At 35.2% G+C, this 16,878-nt stretch overlaps 2 protein-coding genes across 2 annotated transcripts in view; both read left to right on the forward strand.

Annotated features, from left to right (window-relative positions):
- Positions 1-16,878, forward strand: part of LOC138697766 (phosphatidylcholine translocator ABCB4-like) — a 264,750-nt gene that overhangs the window by 13,447 nt on the left and 234,425 nt on the right. The gene's annotated exons all lie outside the window — the stretch shown is intronic.
- On the forward strand, positions 868-16,081 carry LOC138697807 (uncharacterized). Its single transcript, XM_069823330.1, has 2 exons — positions 868-1,014; positions 14,672-16,081. The coding sequence occupies exons 1-2, from the start codon at positions 1,003-1,005 to the stop codon at positions 15,908-15,910; spliced, it is 1,251 nt and encodes a 416-aa protein (XP_069679431.1). The 5' UTR covers positions 868-1,002; the 3' UTR covers positions 15,911-16,081.

Here is a 16,878-nt window from a genome sequence, read left to right on the forward strand (position 1 = left end):
CTTAAAGTCTATCGCTGTGGAGTGACGGTTAGCACGTTTGACCGTGAAATGAGCGGACCCGGGTTCAAATCCTGTTGGGATAAGTTACCTGGTTGAGGATTTTTTCCGGTGTTTTCCCTCAACCCATCAAGAACAAATGTTGGATAACTCTCGGCTCTGGACCTTGGACTCATCTCGCTAGCATTATCACCTTCATCTCAATCCGACGGTAGATAACCATAGCAGTTGATAAAGCATTGTAAAATAACCAATTAAATAAAAAAAAAGAGAATCTTAGAAAAATAAATCTCAGCCAATCAGTCTAAGTTGAATTCGAAACCATGCCGAGAATAATTTCGTACAAAATTCTGACTATTAGCCTGCTTATATACTACGCCAGTGCAGTGGCTTGTTTAATAGTTTATTCATAATTACCTACCGGTATTAATTTTCGCGAGAGTGGGGACGGATAGAGTAAATCAATAATGCAACCCCTGAGGGTAGATGATGATGAAGACTATGATATTGATGATGATGATGATGACACCACGAATTCATATCAATTTTCGAACAAAGACAACGTCCTAAATCATAATTTTATCCCAGATACTTCTTGGACTCGTGGGTCCCCTCCACTGCTACCAGTCATTGTCAGTATCGCAACTTCTGGTCTCTACCCTATTACCCCACCATTCCATTCTTCCAAGGCACTGTTGTTCTCTTTCTTCCTGTACATTATCCACAGCACAGCAACCATTGTTTGTCTGCAAATATAATATACAATGAATTTTACTACCTACCCTAAAAAAAACTTTCTCGAGGTGTTGGTTGCGGAATATGTGTGGAGAGGGGGAAGAAAGCAGCGAGCGTATCATGTGTGGTGCGTGCTTGTGCCTTACCTATCCGAGAAAAGCGTGTTGGAAAGTACGAAGATGGGGGCACCGTATATAAACTTGAGGATCATCTTCCGCTGGCATCCAGTCGCTCAGGACTGATCATCTCTGCTGCATTGTACCCGACATCATGCGACTGTTGGTGAGTCATAGCATCTATATAGCATCACAAGTGCCAAGTGTTCTTATCCTCGACGGACAGTGTTACAACATTCGGGTGAATACAATTAACCAGATTTGCGTTTGGATCGATTTTTCCCAATGAATATCATCGCGATTTAAAAATATACACAACGACGTGCTTTATATGAAATCAAATTATACTTGTTCGATAAAAAATTAAATATTCGCGTTCAAGATTTATTGCTGTTGACGAAGATACTGTACAGTGTTAGGGAATAAGTGCACATATTTGTTTCAGTAACAGAGGCAATGAAAAGACCAAACCTCTTCTACCTGTTGGTATATATCGTAATGCTTATATCGTCGTTGTTCCTGCAATAACTATTATGTGCAAAATATACAATTTTTCAGTAGGAAGAGAAAAAACATTTATTCATCCTATGGCAGCCGTATATAGGAGAATGTGAATTCTTACATTTTCGAAACAAAGAAATATAATTACATATAAGAGATTTTACTATTTGTTGTATCACTATTTAAGTTATTTAATAGAGCAAAAATCTCAAAATCGATAAATATGTCACATAGGAGTTACTGCAGGAGACATTACGATATGCATTGCATTTAGGTAAAGGAAGAACTGAGAACAGAACAGCTGATCATTCAAGGTCGTCAGAAGGCAAGAGCACTATCCCTTTCTGCGGGCAGCCTAATCTTAAAGGCGTTTAAATTTAGTATTCGTTCAAAAAATATGTCACTGATACAGTTAGGATAAAATGTAGTGGAATTTTCAATTTGTATTTATTTCGTATAACATCTGTCTAAATGTTTCCAATTATTTTTTTAATATCGTGCATATTAAAACAAATAATCGAAGTTCTCCGCTGTGCTTAAATTTCCAGTGTATTGTTACAAATATAGTGGACACCAGTTAGATACCCGGGTTGGAAGTGCAACCTTCATTGCTATAGGCATTACATATGTATCCATTGGCTAGTGTCTGTTCTGTGTAGTCTAAAGCAGTAATTTCACACAAAAAATACCACATAAAGTGAAATTCCCGCTACTATTTGTGGTTTTAATCTATGCAATGATGAGGAAAGAAATGGGTTGAAGGGTCCAAACCTTGTGAACATAAATAACTAAGCAGATTTTTTACTTTTGCGAAGATATTATAATTTATCTTCCTCTGTTTCGCATTCTGTTATAAATAAAGCGTTTTGGGTTCGATTACCGATACAGAAATAGATATTCGATCCTAATCTCCTTTGTAAAACATTACATTTTATGGCTAAGTACTTATACCATATTAATAGTTTATTTAATCTTTCTATTGATTATTATACACTGTAAGATAATCGGCCAAAAGGAACTGCACACGCATATGCTCACATTTCGAAGAAGAAATAATAGTGATAAATTTGTTTTATTTCCTCTGATATATGCAACGTACAAACACTAGATTATGACTATTAGAGCATTTTTGTACGAATTTTAATGTCATTTCAATCTGTTTAGACAAATATAAATATTCATAGTAATCTTAAAATTAAAATAGTTGTTACGAAGAGTTTGGCGTAAATACCTCTTATATTTAAAATAACATTTTAGACAATGAAATGTATAAATATTTCACAAATTACTCTTTATATTGTGTTTTATTCCCAATATTTATTCTCAATTATAACATATAAAATAGTACATCATTACTAGGAGTGTGTTAATTTGGTATTAACGATATGCGCGAAATGTGTTAAAAACTCAATTTTATGCACGGAAAATGGAAATACTTTAATGATAGTCCAAAATTAAGTGAAATATATTCGCGAATTTTCGCGAAATTCATAGAAGTCCACGAAATTACTTCATAACCATGATCTTAAAAAAAAAAAAAAAGCAAGAAACAGTTTTTATGGAGAATTCGCACGAAAAATGCCTCTTTCTTCCAAGTAAAACGTGAAAATTTTCTTCGTTATAAAATACACATGAACATTTCTACATATTTAATCGTTCAATATTATATACGTGCGGTATCTGGCAACAAATGTACGCATAATTTCAGGGACTACTTCCAGGGAGCAGTACAAGCAAACAACGGTCATTTCTCTTTCCCGCAACAACTACTTTTGTGTGATCAAAAAGGCAGTGCCATTAAGTGGGATTAAGTAGAATGATGAATTTAATTAATGATGCAAACAATTTTCTGTTAGTTTCAAAGGCATTGTCTCAATAATAATTTAAAAAAATGTAATTTTACTATTTTTTAAGTTTCTTTACAGTGCGAAATATGCACAAAATTACTTGTAATTTTTTACGAAATATTCACCGTAACGAAACCATTTTGATCACCAAAATCAGGGTAAAGTAATCACCATATAATCACATCCCTAATCATTACTATGACGTATTGTGTATTTCAAACTACAGTACAGTACATAGGAAATTAACATTTCCATACGGAATCTATGTATAAAAAATTGAAAGTGGAATTTCATGTAGCTGGCCATGTGTATTAAATTAGTAGGCCTTGTAGAAAAGAAGACTGTCTACTGATTACTGCCAACTAAAATTCTGTTTGATGGCATTAATCTTCAAATAATGAATTATTGTACTACAGAAGAAAAGATTTTTTTGAACTGTATGGAAACAATTCTTTCAGAAAAGAGTTATGTAACCTAATGACAAAAAAAAAAAAAAAAAAAAAAAAACTTTAAAATGAAGTACACAACTGAAATTATAACACTAACTCTATTTTGAATCACCTAACCTAAAACTGATAATTTGTTGTCAAAGAATCATGTATTATAAGTTGGCAATAATCAGTAGATTGTCTTCTTTTCTACAAAGCCTACTAATTTATTATAGGCTACATGGCCAGCTACTGGAATTACAATTTCAATTTTTTATACATTCTTAAGGCAATTATTCCCTATGTACTATAGTTTGAAATAAACATGGTATATTTCAATGTACATTTAAACGGGTGAAAATCTGTATACTTTTTCAATTATTTATATATCCTGTTGTACAGCTTTATACAATAATCTCATCTGATTCGTGTAACGCCGTACTGAATGACTAGAAAGTCTCTTTCTGAATGTTTAGTAACTTAAAAATTCGTACCCGAGTGAGGACGAAACAAAAATTAAATAAACCAAGCCCCTAAATAAATAAATAAAATTAATTATTATCAATATTACAATTAACACAAATTTTAATCAAACGGTATTAACTTCAAGTTCCTAATTCCGGAACATGTAAAGTTTACTGATTAGTTACATTCTTTAGTATCCATACACGGAGCGCAATCACTTGACAACGTCCCTTGATGAGATTATTCGCGAAAAAGGTGACAAAGGCACAGATTTCCCCCAAATACTTAAGTTTCCTTGCCATTAATATTTTACCGCTAACACCATTATCGCTGTATCATCTAATATTCCCTTAATGAACTCTGTAGTTGAAGGATGTCAAATAATCACCCATACAAGATTTGAACCACGACAGGTGTAAAGTGCTGTAGGTCTGTCTAATAGGTTATGTGTATAGAGAGGTAGAGTATCCGTAAACACGGCTATAGAAAACAGGAAGGAAGTGTCCCCATTGTTTCTGGACCTCGATCAGAGCCACACTCTGACTGTTTTATTCCCGGAAGAGATTACGGAAATTTTATTTTTGCGTATGTAATTTATGGAACAATTCCAATTATTTATCTTTTCTTATGAATAATTTATACAGAAATTGTGTTTATTCCGGTGCATTAACGAGATAAGTGTGTTTGCCTATAAGCGGATCGAACCTTGTAGCTGACTTCAGAGCCTTGTTCACTCCAGAGGACGATAAACTGGTTACTAAGACTTGTGTGGTTCGAATCCTCCCTGGGAAGGAAACTTTTTTTTGTTGCTTATTGAAATTTATTCCCAATACTTTTCGATTGCTGGTAAAATTCATGTTCTGGGAATAAGAGGTTAATTCAGTAGTAAAATATCGCTGCAATAGAAAAGTATTGGGAATAAATTTGAATAAGGAACAAAAAAAGTTTCCTTCCCAAGCAGGATTCGAACCACAAAAGTCTTAGTTACCAGTCTATCGTGCTCTGGAGTGAACAAGTGAAATCAGCTACAAGGGTCGGTCCGGTTTTGTTTGCCACTACTGTATAAAATTAGAGCCGTCGGTAGTACAAAGACTACCGTTATTTTTCATCACCATTACATGAAATCAGATAGTCTTCAAAAAAGTGTGGAGCGCAAGCGCAGTGCGGATGGGATGTCCGAGTATAAATGCACAATGACTGTGCATCTACGCTGAGACAGTGGGCATTCTCTGCTGCACGTTCTGTCTCTGCGGGGGTCGTCGACGCTTAATAACTTCCTTGGTTAACAAAGCGTGACTAAGTAATTTGCACAGAAATCACAACTTCCGGGGATGATGCCAGTAATAGAATTCTTCCGACTAAATTCCAAACATTCTTTTACAAGTGAATAATAATTCCAAACGTTTTAAAATCTCAGTATCCATTTATTTAAAACCTTTTTCAACTGAAATGTTAATACATGATATACCGTTTAGGTATTTAACAAGCCATAACTGTGCAGCGAAATCTTTCAACACATGAAATTGATAGATAAAATCAACTTTTCTTTTAATTAATTAGTCTATTTTACGACACTTCATTAACTGTGATGAGGTGGAAAAATTCATATATCTTGGAGCAACTGTAACAAATATAAATGTCACTCGGGAGGAAATTAAACGCAGAATAAATATGGGAAATGCCTGTTATTATTCGGTTTAGAAGCTTTTGTCATCCAGTTTGCTCTCAAAAAAGCTGAAAGTTAGCATTTATAAAACAGTTATATTACCGGTTTTTCTGTATAATTGTGAAACTCGAACTCTTACTTTGAGAGAAAAACAGAGGTTAAGAATAAGGTGCTTAGGAAAATATTTGGGGCTAAGAGGGATAAAATTACAGGTGAATGGAGAAAATTACACAACACAGAACTGCATGCATTGTATTCATTATATTCTTCACCTGACATAATGTAGATGGGAAGATAATATTAAAATGTATTTGAGGGAGATGGGATATGATGTTAGAGATTGAATTAATCTTGCACAGGATAGGGACCGATAGCGGGCTTATGTGAGGACAGCAATGATCCTGCGGGTTCCTTAAAATAGATAAGTAAGTAAGATTATCTAGCGTCTGAATGAAATGAAGGTGATAATGTCAGCGAAATGAGCCCAGGATCCAGTGCCTAAAGGTTACCCAGCATTTACTCTTAATAAGTTGAGGGGAAACCCAGGAGATAACTTCAACCAGGTAACTAGTCTTAACCAGGATTTGAACCCTCGGACCCGCTCGTTACACGTCAGACATGCTAACTCTTATTTCACATCGGTGAACACTGCACTTCTTTAAAACTGATCACATTTAAAGTTTGTACATTTACGGTAGATATAACGGTAGACGCATTATTATTTGCAGGTACCGGTACTACATATTGTAAAATTGTATGTTGTTCCTTTCCGAATTGTCTACACTCCCTCACACGTTCTTTTCCACTCATATGACACGCTTTGGTTTTACTGATTTACCATCTTTACTTTCATGTCAGAAACACAGTAAACCCGTTTTGGCTAAAATGGACTTGTGTGGTTTGTGAAATAACCGATTAAATTACTTTTCATTTTCTTTACAACGAAAATCATCTGACAGACACTAAACTAATAATTTTGAGAGTATTCTTCATAAGAAATACGTTGCAATTTCTTTTCCCTTTATCTATCAAGAAGGGCTGTTGAGAGTTGTGGAAGCTTAGCAAGTTTAGAGTAACATACATGTACCAGTGCACAATAGATATGAAAAGTATTGACGCTACGAAGGCGCTCAGCTTTCATGGGAATTACGGTCATGTATTCTATTACCTCCTAAGTTAATAATATCTGTAAGCTGATACGATATCCAGTGTTATCTAAGTGAGGTCTTGTGATTATTGCTATGAGTCTCTCCCCACCTGTCAGCCAATTGTACAAAGTTGTGTCTGAAGATAAATAAAGATAAAGATAAATAATTGGACATTTTTTCAATAAATTAATATAAAATACAATTTTCCTTACCTTTTCCAGGGGTAAAAGCTGGCCAAAATGAGGTGTTCACGGAGGGTGAGAAAGACTGGAATAGATAGATGTACGATGATAATTAATTTCAAAGTTCCATGGCTTTAATTTTTTAATAATTAGTTAAAATTATTATATGAAAGCCACCGTGAATATGTATTGTGTAAGATTATTCATTAAATCTCTTCTATTGAGTATTATATAAAATCTTATAGTTAAACAGTTAGTTCTCCGCTTAATGATGTATTTAAAGTACAGTAAAGTAATTAAAGTTTGATTAATTTTGCTATAACAGTAACTGAGCAACAGCAAAACAAATGTCGAAAGAAAATCTTCTTGTCTATTTATCGACCACAGAACTCATAATTATTATCTGTCGGGGATCCAATTCATGATACTTTGGTGTCAAAGTGGCTGGAATAGGACTGGATCTACTAGTGCTGACAAATTCATTGTTGATTTTCGAGTTCTGAAATAGACTTTGAAATATAATGCAGACAGTAATATAAATAGAATGGTATCATAATTTTATATTCTTATTAACAGCATAGATTAATTGAATGGTTAATTTTCAAAACGACTTAAGTCCACATTTTGGGAGTTTTGAGTTGAGAGCATGATTATGTTACTGTGTGCAAGGGGCATCGTTTAGTATCAGAATGACTTTAATCCGCGACTTTTGTATAGTTTTTATTAGCAGCAGAATATTTGGTTAGGGCAAAACAACTTTAGTCCTGGACTTAAGTTGTTTTTCCTGTCAAATATTGAAGAAACTTACATAATATGTAATTTTCGTCATACACTCAGCTGACAAATTGTTTTTTGTCTGTTCTCATTGGTAATTCTTTCCGAATTTATCTCACGTTTACCATTCCTTCCAGTGCATCCTTCAGTAGGCAGTTCTATTCACCCAGTGACAAAACCAATTCCCTTTCTACTTCTTTATCATTTTCAGCATCATTCTTTCTCCACACTTTCCAACACAATTGTTTATCCCCGATCAATGAAACCAAAATTTAACATATTCATAAAATGCTTAAGTACATTCGTGACGAAGAAGACGTGCATACATTTTACGAAAACATTATAGCATTGAAGACAACAAAGAATTGAAAGATGAAACTAAGCTGTGATCTCGTTATAACAATCCTAAGAGTTGTCTGTGCTCTTGTGATTAACAAATTGTTCAAAATAATGTTGTTCAACAATTGCTATGTTATTTTATGATTTCGGTATAAACACATTTAGTTAAACAAGTTTATGTGTCAGTAACCTAATAATTATGATGCAGGATTGAAGTTAATTTGCAGAACGACTTAAGTCCTGAAGATAATTAATTTTTTTACGACCTGAAGAAGAATACAATACTATTTCTCTTACATATAAAAATTATATTGTAACAATATATGGTTCAGCGAGGCTAAAAACAGTTTTCTTTAATTTTCTCAAAACTACTTCTAGGGACTTAAGTCGTTTTGAAAATTCACCATTCAATTATATTATTTATGAATCTTTCTCCCATAATAGTATCTTACAACAGCGTTCGAGTTTTTATCTCACGAAATTTAAATCTTCCCACATACTCGTACACAGGCTTGCAGGAATTCCTCCACCGAGGATATCAAATAACCAGCGAAAGCTTATTTCATTTCCGGCGAAAGGGAGCATTGTCTTCGCCGACACTTGTAGGATCAAGTTTCCAACAATATTCTACTGAAATTATATTACATTATGCGAGGCTACAACGCCAAGGCAACGAACATTTTCCTCGATTGAGGAATTTGCTACACATCATCCATTAACTAGGATTAATATATATTCTACTCGTATTTCAAGGAAAACTACCTGTTTGAAATTAAAATTAAAGAAATTAAACAAAGAATAAGCTTCATTTAAAACAGTTAAAAATAAAAATTTCTATGCCACTCATAGGAATTTTCTTATCGAGGTGTATCGCCAAATTACATCAATTAAAATTGTAGATTAAAGTGCATAATCTAATCAGATTGACTACAGACGAAATAAGATGGCTGGCTTGCTGACCTAGCATCCATTCACGTCTATTTAAGTTTACATCGGCCCATTTCGCGAACTATGTGCGATTATTGTTTTAATTCGACAGGTAAGCTGAAATAGATGGCATTCGTCAAACCGATCCTGATAGACGAGCCATCCCACCCCAGCCCTGACAAAGTCTGGTCCCATCCCTAGACGAGTTACAAGCCTTTAAATCCTACACTATCATCACCCCCACAGGGTGACCAGACGTCCGGCATTTGGAGGACATGTCCTCCAGGTATTTAAAAATATAACATGTCCGGCATTTTTAAAATTTACATCTATTGAAAATTTAACTCTTTATAACACATATTATTTCTTAGTACGGAAAAGGTTTTTTTTTATCTATTTGGGTTGAGGTAGCAACTACAAAAAAAAAGTTTATTTTCGTTGGCAATTTTGTCCCTAAACTAAATTTATCACATGTAATGCTCATAACTAGGGCAATATTTATTATTACTGTTTTCAATTACATAGAGAATTAATATATTATACAGTATTATCAGATGAACAGTAGGCCTATAGGAGCAATAATAGACACAGAAGTAACATCTAAGTTTACAAAATAATGTCATTACATGAGAACACTATGTAATTACCCATTGTCCTCCTTTTTCGTCACATTGTCCTTCAAAGATATTTTCAGATCTGGTCACCCTGCACCTCAAGACTTCACCCAGCCTAGTTGAACTAAATTGTAGGTTATATGAAGTGACAAGAAGATAGAGAATGTTGGGTGAATGAAAGAGGGAAACGGGAGTACTCTGAGAACGTCTGTTTCGTCTACAATAAATTTATTCACGGTCAGACCGGGAATCGAACCTGGGACGTCCAAATGGAATAACAGACAGCTTGCGCTGAGTCATAGACGCGGTATGGAATAAACTGATGAGGAGTGACGAATGGCAAGGTTGATGTACATAGAAACTCAAGGACGCGCTCATGTCATGCAAAGAAAGTATATCTAAACAACGTGTGTTTCGTGATGATTCGCTTCATAAACACAGCACAGATTTATGTAACGCTTTGAACGACCCTCTAACCGACATATTCGACGCACCGTTATAAGAACGACCGGAGCGTTCGGTTTCTCACGCAGAGGATTCGGATTCAAGTTCCACAAAATTTGAATTGAATTGAAGGGTTCAGAGCCATAGTGGGCCAAGCGCCATTTATTAAAAACTGAGAAAACAAGGGTCAAAGTGAAGTGAATATCATAGTTTAATGAAGATTGACATATCATTTACTTTTAATGTGTATACTTGATATCACTTGCTATATGTTTTCATTGAATTATGGTAATAACTTCATGTTAACCCTTGTTTTCTACGATTTTAGTAAATGGCGCTTGGCCCACTATGGTTCTGAACCCTTCAATTTGAGTATAAAGAGAAAAACTGTAGTACAGGACATTTACTTGGACTTCGCCGTTTCCGCCATTATTATTATTATTATTATTATTATTATTATTATTATAATTATAAAAGGACCGTAGTATTAATATCCAATATGGAAACTACAGGTAAAACTCATTGTAAACCTTGATTCAGGAAAATGAATATTTTAACTATGGTGTCACTATATGTCGTGCAATGTTCATTTTATGTTACGGAAAATTTTGATCTTTTTCTTTTACTAAATAACGCTACTCATTGCATTTTTTTATATTTGAGAATAAATAACGTAATTTTAAAAGCAAATTTACTCCTTGGCTGTAATATAAGTTTAGTGGTCTTTTTAATAATAATAATAATAATAATAATAATAATAATAATAATAATAATAATAATAATAATAATACGAAATTTCCAAGAGTAAATGTACTCCAGCGCCATTGTTACATAATAATTAATATAGACATTATCCGATTTAATGGCGAATCAATAACTTTCTGAAAACAGAAATATCAAGGATATATGGCAAAACAGTGGAACCTAACATGAAATTAGAAGCAATAAATTCACTTGAATTTATCGTAATTTCTGCACATGATTTCATCACCTTACCTAAAATATTTGGTAATCAAACTTAATGGCGAAATAGGAGCTCGCTTTCTCATTTTAAACGCCGGTTCTGGATTTCATTTCCGTTTGCTGAAACACATAAGTTATTTACACATACATAATGTGGAAAAGTACATAAAAGTTATTTGCTTACGAAGTATGGCTCATTCCGTAGAATAGCTTTCATTTCTGTAATTCATACAATTTTATTACTTATATTTACTGTCACATTATTCATACTATAATTTGTGGTAAGTAACACGTATGCAATTAATGTCAATTAAAAGACAATTAATGACACTATTTTCCACTTGTATCACCAAGAACAATTATAAACATCGGATTATCTCCACTTAACACTGTAATGAATAAAATAAGTTACTAAAGATTTTATTCAGAAAGAAATCAATTGTTTCCCTACTTGTCAATATTAAATGCCTTTCAAATATTCAAGACAAAAATAATAGAAACATTTTAATCCATCAGCATAACTTGTTATACACGGTGGAAATTAAATAACCCTGCAGATTGAAAGGGACATAGGGTACACTTAAATGGACAGAAAACATGTACGCTATTACGTTTCTTTATTAAATACACGGTTAATCAGAAAATTAATTTGGAAATTTCAGCACTCTGGCAACATCACCGCTAACACAGTCGACTTTCTTCTCGTAATAAAGATGTAAGAGGTCAACGAACTCAGATATGTCTCTGTACGTGAGCCTCCCTCTCTCGCTACGACGTTTAAATTTGCTCGCATCGTTCAGTGGTTTTTAAATTAAATTTACACGAAAACCGTCCACGCTATTGAAATACGTCAGAGGGATAAATGATGTTTTATTAGATTTTCTATCGATATGGACAAAAATCACGATCCTACTCGCAATAGTTACAGAATAAGAGAGTGTTAAACATTTGGGAAAAACATTTTTTCTGAGAAAACTATGAACTTTCCACCAATACGGTATTACACATTTTTTTTGTTACATACAACATGAACTATTCGTTCTGAAAATCTGCAGGGTTATTTCAATTTCACCCTGTATTATCCCCAGTGGTCTATTTATAAGCAAAAAAGTGCATTGGCTCTGGGATTTCGGTAGTACCGACAGTAGTTGTCTTCGTCGTCGTCGTCGTCGTCTTTAACGTCTTGATCACCGTTGTCGCAGGAATACTGAAGGAATGCCAAACGAAAATAATGGTTTCGAATCTAGATATAGGGGTTCTTATGTCTGGGGAGTAGACCTCATTATGAAATTGCTTACATATGAGAAAAATATGACTTTTTATAAAAGCAAAATTTGACAATAATACAACCATTAAAAGTGCCCTGGCGCCGTCCGGACTCGAAAAATAGTACCCTGGCGCAGCCAGAGCCCGCCAGGCCTGAAACATATCCCTGATTATTCCATAGAAATATAAGACACATTTCGATACTAAATTATGAATATTTTATGTAGCCCATCATGTAAAAGAAGAAAATTGTTATTAATTAATAAGTTCGAAAATTGTATGAGTTTTAAAATGATTGTTATTTTTTAATCTCACATATCAGTACTGTATTTTATCATATAAGCCTCTCATTCGCTATTTACCCCTTAAGATTTTTATTATAAAAATAAATTAAATATCGCACCGTACTGCCGTAGTCAAAAGCGTCGTGTTTGGATTCCCATTAGGAAATTAGTGCTGGTTCTGAACTTCACGGAGGAAGAAATTTTCTCATGAAATTTCGGACCGGTAACCACCCAGGATCGTGATGAATTTGAGGGACAATAGTAGGCACTGAAATCGGTTCCGCAAAACCAGCTATAATTGCTGAGGAAATCATCGTGCTGACACGATATTGCTTGGATGATCTTTCACCTCTGCTAAAGCAAGAGATGTAGACATAAGACTAGCATTCGGCAATGACCCTGTATAGACTGTCACACCCGAGATAGGAAATATCATATATCACATTCAGCTAGCACCATACTATTCAAAGGTCGCTGGAACTTCCCTTCAACTAGTTTGTGGTGGCAAGTTTTCTATTTCTACAATGACCAATAAGCAAGCACTAACGATTGCTTTATAAATCCCCCTGAGGAAAAATACTCCCAAAATATCCCCCTAGTTTTTCACAGCCAAAATTTTCAGGAAAAAATAGAGGGAATTACGATACAGTATACGGTGTATGTATAAATCTTTTATAATGCACAATGTATGAACATAATCTTCGAATTTGATTTCAATTTTTCTTTCTTACAACCCTTACTAGAATTTCAAATTCATATTCATGCTTCTTCATAACATTAACATATCGATCCCCTAAATTATTTTATGAAAATATTTGTCGGTCACCTCCGTTCAGTAACATTCTTATTAATGCTATTATTCCCTTGTTATAGAGCTATAAAATTGTGAAAGTGTTTGCGAAATGCATAATTTATTTAAATAAAAATGTTATCACACATGAAAAAGCAAAAACTTTCGGAATAAATGATTACAGTAATCCGCAAAACTGTGAAACTAAGGTCTTCTGATCTTAACTCAAGCAAACACACAGACCTATTAAACCACTCGAGTGTCGCATATCTTCGAAACCATTCAAAAGCATAAGTAGTATCTGGAAAATCACTCCAGATAATTTCATTCTTTCTCAAGTGTATTATGAATTAGTATTATTATTCACAACACTTTACATAGGTAGATGTCGTAACAATAAACACTCAGATTCATCTTGCACACTCCAGAACATGAATTATATTAGTATAAAAGTGTAATAACTCTGACTTAATGACAAACATCCCGAAGAATGCTTCTTTCAAGTGTATTATGAATTAGTATTATTATTCATAACACTTTACATAGGTAGATGTCGTAACAATAAACACTCAGATTCATCTTGCACACTCCAGAACATGAATTATATTAGTATAAAAGTGTAATAACTCTGACTTAATGACAAACATCCCAAAGAATGCTTCTTTCATCTGCATAATCTACCTTGTAACGTTGCATTGCTGAGCAAAGACCAAGATCAGCAACATTGTAAATGAAATTCATCACATTTATCATGCGATGTAGAAAGAACAAGTCAAGGTAGAATTCATTTCCTTTCGTGAGACCCGGTTAAAATGTTAGTGTAGGAATAGAACGTAACGTGTCCATGCGGAAACAAAAGTAAACAAACCAATGAAACATCACAAAATACATTTAGCGTGATAATGAAAAACTGATTATAAATGTCTACATTTTCTTTAGCCCTATTACTAAAAAGATACACCAGTTAGAAAACATGCTTCACACAGATATGTGCAAAACGTCAAAATATACTTTTGTTGAAATGTAATAACTGTCTCTTATAAAAGTAGTAACTGTCTCTTTTCAATACGTGAATGTATAACTTAAACATCACGCTGCGCTAGTTGAATTGTGAATGTTATGTACTATGTTTCAATTTTATGCTAAAATGTTTTCCAGGTTTCACAAGTATGTTCTTTGCTACAGATTGGTGTCCTCTTCCTGGCGTTGGCCATCCTCAGCTCAGCTGAAGAAACGGCCGACACACCACCGGAGAAAGTGAAAGAAAAATCGTCTGAGGATTCAGCAGTAGAAAAGAAATCCGAAGCCGCTGACCAGGAGAAGACTCAGGAGAAGAGAGGAATCATCGGTTTGGGATACGGAGGATTTGGAGGCCACGATGGCGGTTTTATAGGAGGAGGAGGATTCGGTCATGACTTCGGAGGACACATATCCGGAGGTCTGTCAGGGGGAGATCATCATGAGATCAAGACAATTACTATCACCAAGCAGGTCCCCGTTCCGGTACCACAGCCATACCCAGTCAAAGTAGCGGTTGAGAAACATGTACCATATCCTGTGGCGAAACCAGTACCTTATCCCGTCAAAGTCCCGGTAGATCGCCCATACCCTGTGACAGTTGAGAAGGCAGTGCCTTACCCTGTAGAGAAACCGGTGCCTTACCCTGTGAAAGTTCCTGTAGATCGCCCTGTCCCTGTTCATATTCCTGTTGAGAAGAAAGTTCCATACCCTGTCGAAGTGAAGGTGCCTGTTCCACAGCCATATCCTGTCCACGTAGAAAAGCCTTATCCTGTGTACATTGAAAAGAAGGTCCCTGTCCCTGCTCCATATCCGGTTCATGTAAAGGTGCCGGTTCCACAGCCATACCCAGTCCATGTGAAGGTGCCAGTTGAAGTGCCTGTGGATCGTCCTTACCCAGTGGAAGTAAAGGTACCAGTTGATCGCCCGTATCCTGTACCAGTACCGAAGCCTTACCCAGTCACTGTTGAGAAACATATACCTTATCCAGTCGAGAAGAAGGTCCCCTACCCAGTAAAGGTCCCAGTTGATCGTCCCTACCCTGTCCCAGTACCAAAACCCTACCCAGTTACCGTTGAGAAACACATCCCAGTGCCTGTTGAGAAGCCTGTGCCTTACCCAGTGGAAAAGAAGATCCCGATCCCTGTGAAGGTTCCTGTTGATCGTCCATATCCTGTCCCAGTACCCAAGCCATACCCTGTGACTGTAGAGAAGCCAGTGCCCTACCCGGTTGAGAAACCAGTGCCCTATCCAGTGAAGGTCCCAGTCGCGAAACCAGTGCCCTACCCGGTTGAGAAACCAGTGCCCTATCCAGTGAAAGTGCCGGTACCGGTACCAGTGCACCACCACGAAGGTCATGAAGGATACGGGGGAGGGTATGGAGGAGGGTATGGAGGATTTCACTGAGGCAAAGGAGCCATGAAACGAACTGGTACTGCAATGTGTATGTGATGAAGAAGGCATTTTGTTTTCACTGACTGTGTCCCTATTCATGTTAAATAGTGTACTTTGTTATGTTGTGTGTATGAGTGTAAATGTATAAAAATAAAACCTGCACTATTTTGATGAATTAACAAAGTGTGAGTTCTATTTTTCCCAACACGATGTCTCCATCTGTTTTTAAGAGTGCGTTAAGCATCTATAATATTCCTTTGAAAAATGTAAGTATGATTTGGCTTCAGAATGCCCTCTAAACCACTAAAATCTTGCGTTAAAAATGTACTACTGGAATCAAACTGACTCCTGTCCACGGCAAAATTGCGATAAAATATTAGTTCCAGTTTTGGAATCAAGGAGTCTCATGCTCCCATTTGATTCTAAATGCACCCAACCTCTCTGGTTTCATAGTGTCTCTTGCCTAGCTGGTAAGAAACTTTAGGCCTAAAAACGTTTTCCGTGATTTCCCACAAAGTTAAGGGAATGATAAGTGTCGTTTTGAAAAAAAAGCTCCTTAATTTTGGAAGTAAATAAAATGGCAGTGCTTTCTTGTCTCTAAGAATGGAGGCACTTAATGTATTTCAAACGTTGTATGAACTGGTAAAATTAACAGAAATCAGTATCAAACTTAATGGGTACAATGTAACTCTTAAAGATGAGAAGAGCCTTGTAGCTTGTTATATTCATAAATTCACACAAAAGAATCATTATTGTATAATTAAAGCACGATAATACGTTTTAAAATACGAAGCTATTACTAAAATGCAATAGTTCAGGCAAAATATTCCATTTTTTAGTCCTATACAGGATGTTTCGGAAATATTCTTACAAACCTTGGGGGCATATTCCTCACAACAAAACAAGACAAAAAGTTCATATAAACATACATCCGAAAATGCTTAGTTTTCAGTTATTAATGAAAGAACATAATGAAACGT

The sequence above is a fragment of the Periplaneta americana genome, chromosome 1 (assembly GCF_040183065.1).
Source record: "Periplaneta americana isolate PAMFEO1 chromosome 1, P.americana_PAMFEO1_priV1, whole genome shotgun sequence".
NCBI classification, from domain to species: domain Eukaryota; kingdom Metazoa; phylum Arthropoda; class Insecta; order Blattodea; family Blattidae; genus Periplaneta; species Periplaneta americana.